Source organism: Pinus tabuliformis, chromosome 7, assembly GCF_031772625.1.
Source record: "Pinus tabuliformis cultivar Carrire ecotype Pingquan chromosome 7, CPIR1, whole genome shotgun sequence".
NCBI lineage: Eukaryota > Viridiplantae > Streptophyta > Pinopsida > Pinales > Pinaceae > Pinus > Pinus tabuliformis.
Window position 1 is genome coordinate 1,813,114,719 of NC_142293.1, and position 3,582 is coordinate 1,813,118,300.

The following is a 3,582-nucleotide window of genomic DNA, read 5'->3' on the forward strand; positions in this document are numbered from 1 at the left end:
AATCAAATGTTATCATTGGTTATTATTAATTGTTTGGTAACAGGGACTCAATTAAACTTATCAATTAAAAATGTTTTAATTGATAAATTTAATTCATAAATAGGTTTAATTTATTTATATTTATTTTATAATTCCTTTTAATTCTTTTTATTTTTATTTTTATTTTTATTTAATTAATTTGAAATTAATTGATTAATTAATTAATTTAATTTTAATTCTATCCAAATTTCTTTATTATTAACTTTATTTATTGTTATTTACCAATTTTTCTATCCAGCCCTAATTTCCAATTAATTAATTAATTTATAATCTTTTATTTATTTATTAATCAAATCTTAATCATTTGTTATTATTAATTGTTTTAGTTTATAAATTGACTAATTTAAATAATTAAATTAATTAATTTAATTTTGATTTAATTAATCTAATTAAATTTAATTTTAAAATTAATTAAGTAATAAATTTATAATTCTTTCAATGGTTTTATTTTTATTAATTAATTTCAATTTAATTGATTAATTAATAAATTTTTATTTTATTATTGTTATTTATCATTTTTCATTGTTTAGCTTATAAAGCCCTAATTATCTAATTAATCAATTAATTAATTAATTTATAATCTTCATTTTATTTCAGTTAATTTTCTAGGTTATTATTATTTATTTGAGTAATTTTATTTAATTTCTATTTTTATTTAGAATTAATTAAAATTAATTTAATTAATATAATTAATCAAATTAAAATTAATTTAATTTTAATTTAATTTTTGATTTAATTAATTTAATTTTAATTTAATTTAATTAATTTTGATTTAATTAATTAAATTTAATTAAATTAATTCATTAAATTTATTAATATGAAAATCCCTGATACTCCATGGAGGGGTTTATTTGTCTGATCAGGGGAAGCCAATTTCCACTGATTTCACTCCCATTGTCCCTGTTGAGGTTCTGAGGAAATTTCATGATTTCGATGGCCTCTCTGATTTTTCTTTTATGATAATTATCCTCTCTTGCAATAATTTTAGCGTCTTCCAAACACATATGATGTTTGGTTTTGGACGAGTGTTCTGCAAGGGCTAATGTACGGGACCTCTCATTCTTTATATCAGCTGCATGCTCTTTTAGTCTTATCTTCAGAGACCGACCTGTTTCCCCAATATAACTCTTGCCACAAGAGCAATTAATCTTGTACACACCCTTGAGTTGTTGACGATCAATGTTATCCTTAACCGACTTCATCATTTGCCTTATAGTTCCACATGTTGTAAATTGAGTGTTTATGTTATTCTTCCTTAAAATTTTTGCAATCTTATCTGTAATCCCTTGGATGAATGGAAGGTAAACTTTCCCATGTTTTTCTTTCTTGTCTTCAGGAGGACGCTTGGAGAGGACCTTATCCTGAGCTCTTCTTATAGTGGACAAAATGAGCACCAAACTGTGGATAATCCGGATCATACAAGTGCAAAAAATCTTGATCTTCTTCATTTTGAGTTATATTTAATTACCATGAATCATGTCTTAGTAACCTAGCAAGAAATTTTCTTAAGAGCGTAGCCAAAAGTCACTAAGAAAAAGGGAAAAATAAAAAGACAAAGGATTCGTTTTTAAAGGGCAAGAAATGACCTATATACTAATTTTTGAATGAGTTACCGGAGAATCCACAGTAAGAACAATTTTTTGCCAACGTTTCAAATCCCAAATGGGATCCATCATCAGGACAACTTGAATGCTTTGATAGGAGAAGAGCTTATTAGAGGGATAAATAGAAATGAGGAGAGGAGGATGAATGTTGGCTCTGAAAAAATAGATGAGAGTCGGCTGACTTATTTATTTATTTATTAATTATTATTTTTTTTTTCTCGGTAAAGACTAAATCTATTAAGTAAAATATAGTACAAACAGGAGAGGCAAAAGACCGTCAGACTGGAAATGATGTAATCATCAACCTCGGTCCCGGAAGAAAGATACAATCACAGAGCTACAGGAAAAACAAAAGACCGACAGACCGGAAATGATGGAATCATCAACCTCGGTCTCGGAGGGTAGAAACAATCTCAACTACAACAGAATATTCGAGAGCAAGAACTAACTAACAGGCTATTACCCCTGCGGGACAGTGACTACACCACAATGTTTTTTCCCTTTCTTTTTGTTAACTTTTGTCTAGCCCTCATGGGGAGGATGGGCTAGAACAACTTGAAGACTGGAGTTCTCTATCATCGGGGACTCCTTCTCTGAATCAGAGGACGAAGTCTCATGAGGACGTTTCTGGGAGTTAGCAGAGACATGGGAGTTCCCCTTATTGTCCGTGGGCGGATCCATCGGCTGCGGCGTCTGATCTGGTTCTGACTCTCTTTCCTCCTTTTCCATACTTGGGGGGCTGGAACTTCCAGCTGGCGGCTGCGGACAGGGAGTCCAGCGCTTGGGCTTAGAATGAGGGAAGAGGCCCTTTTTCGCTTTTGCTGTCAGCGAAGGGCAGGAGATATGCAAGTGCCCCATTAGGTGACAGTGGCGGCATCTGAAGGCAGTGTTTTCGTACTCTAGAAACTGAGCCAGACAAAGTCCTTGATTTTGAGATTGATGTATTCTGGCAATCCCTTGCTTAAATCAAGCTCTACACAAACTCTGGCGTATGTATAGAGACCCTGCCGCTCTCTCTTGTAATCTCCCGTTAGAAAGCTACCCAAGGCATTACCTATTTGCCTGTAAACTTCTGTACGCCACAGGTGAACTGGGAGATTTGGAAGTCTGATCCATACCAGGGCTTTGGTGATGATTGCTGAAGCTGGGTCAAAGTCTGGAAACCATGGAGTTAGGAAAAGGCCGGCTGAACCCATGAACCAAGGGCCTTCGTCTAGGGCGTTGTAGCAGTGCTCTAGGTCATCGAACAGTACTATAAAGTATCCCTTTGCACAGAAGTAGACCTTGCAACGATCAGTCCAGTTGTCCTTGATCCAGACATAAAGATCCTGTGAGCGCGGCCAGAGCCCATTAAATCTGCAGATGATGGCTCGTTCAACAAATTTATGGGTATCGTTTTCAAGATCCGGGTAGGAGATCTCAACCGAGGGGACCTCCTCCACTTTGTCAACCAAAAAAGGCTTGGGTGAAGTCTGCATTGGTGGATCTATCTTTTCAGTCTATTTGGCATGGACAACATCTTTATACGAAAAAGCCTTAGCTGAGGAGGATTCCCCCACAGCACCTCCTCGAAGACGAAGGGTTAAGATAATAGATGCGTCTTTCTCAATGCCATAAAAAGAAATAGGAAAGAGATCCTCAAGATGTTTACCTTCGAAGAGAAGCCGTTGAGCTGCAGAGGGGATCCCCAATTTGATGTCCAGTGCATGCTTGAGATTCCGCACTTGATCTATCTAGCAAACCCATTGTAGCATAGTTTTTCCTGAAAGGAGCCTGATTTGTATCTGGAATGCAGAGGAAGATTTTGAAAGCTTTTTTCCCCCACCGATCTGTGGAAAAGGTAGACAAGTACCTTGATATATTTTTGATTCCTGTATTTGTCTAATGAACAGGGGCGGCGTGCCTCTGTTTGGTACCGTCCCTTCCTTTCTGGAGGCCA

The 3,582-nt window shown here is 35.1% G+C and overlaps 1 protein-coding gene across 1 annotated transcript; it reads right to left on the reverse strand.

Moving 5' to 3' along the window:
* Positions 1-2,542: 2,542 nt before the first annotated feature.
* LOC149255637 (uncharacterized) lies at positions 2,543-3,121 on the reverse strand. The gene has a single exon (XM_089455093.1). The coding sequence runs from the start codon at positions 3,119-3,121 to the stop codon at positions 2,543-2,545; it is 579 nt and encodes a 192-aa protein (XP_089311219.1).
* Positions 3,122-3,582: the final 461 nt, after the last annotated feature.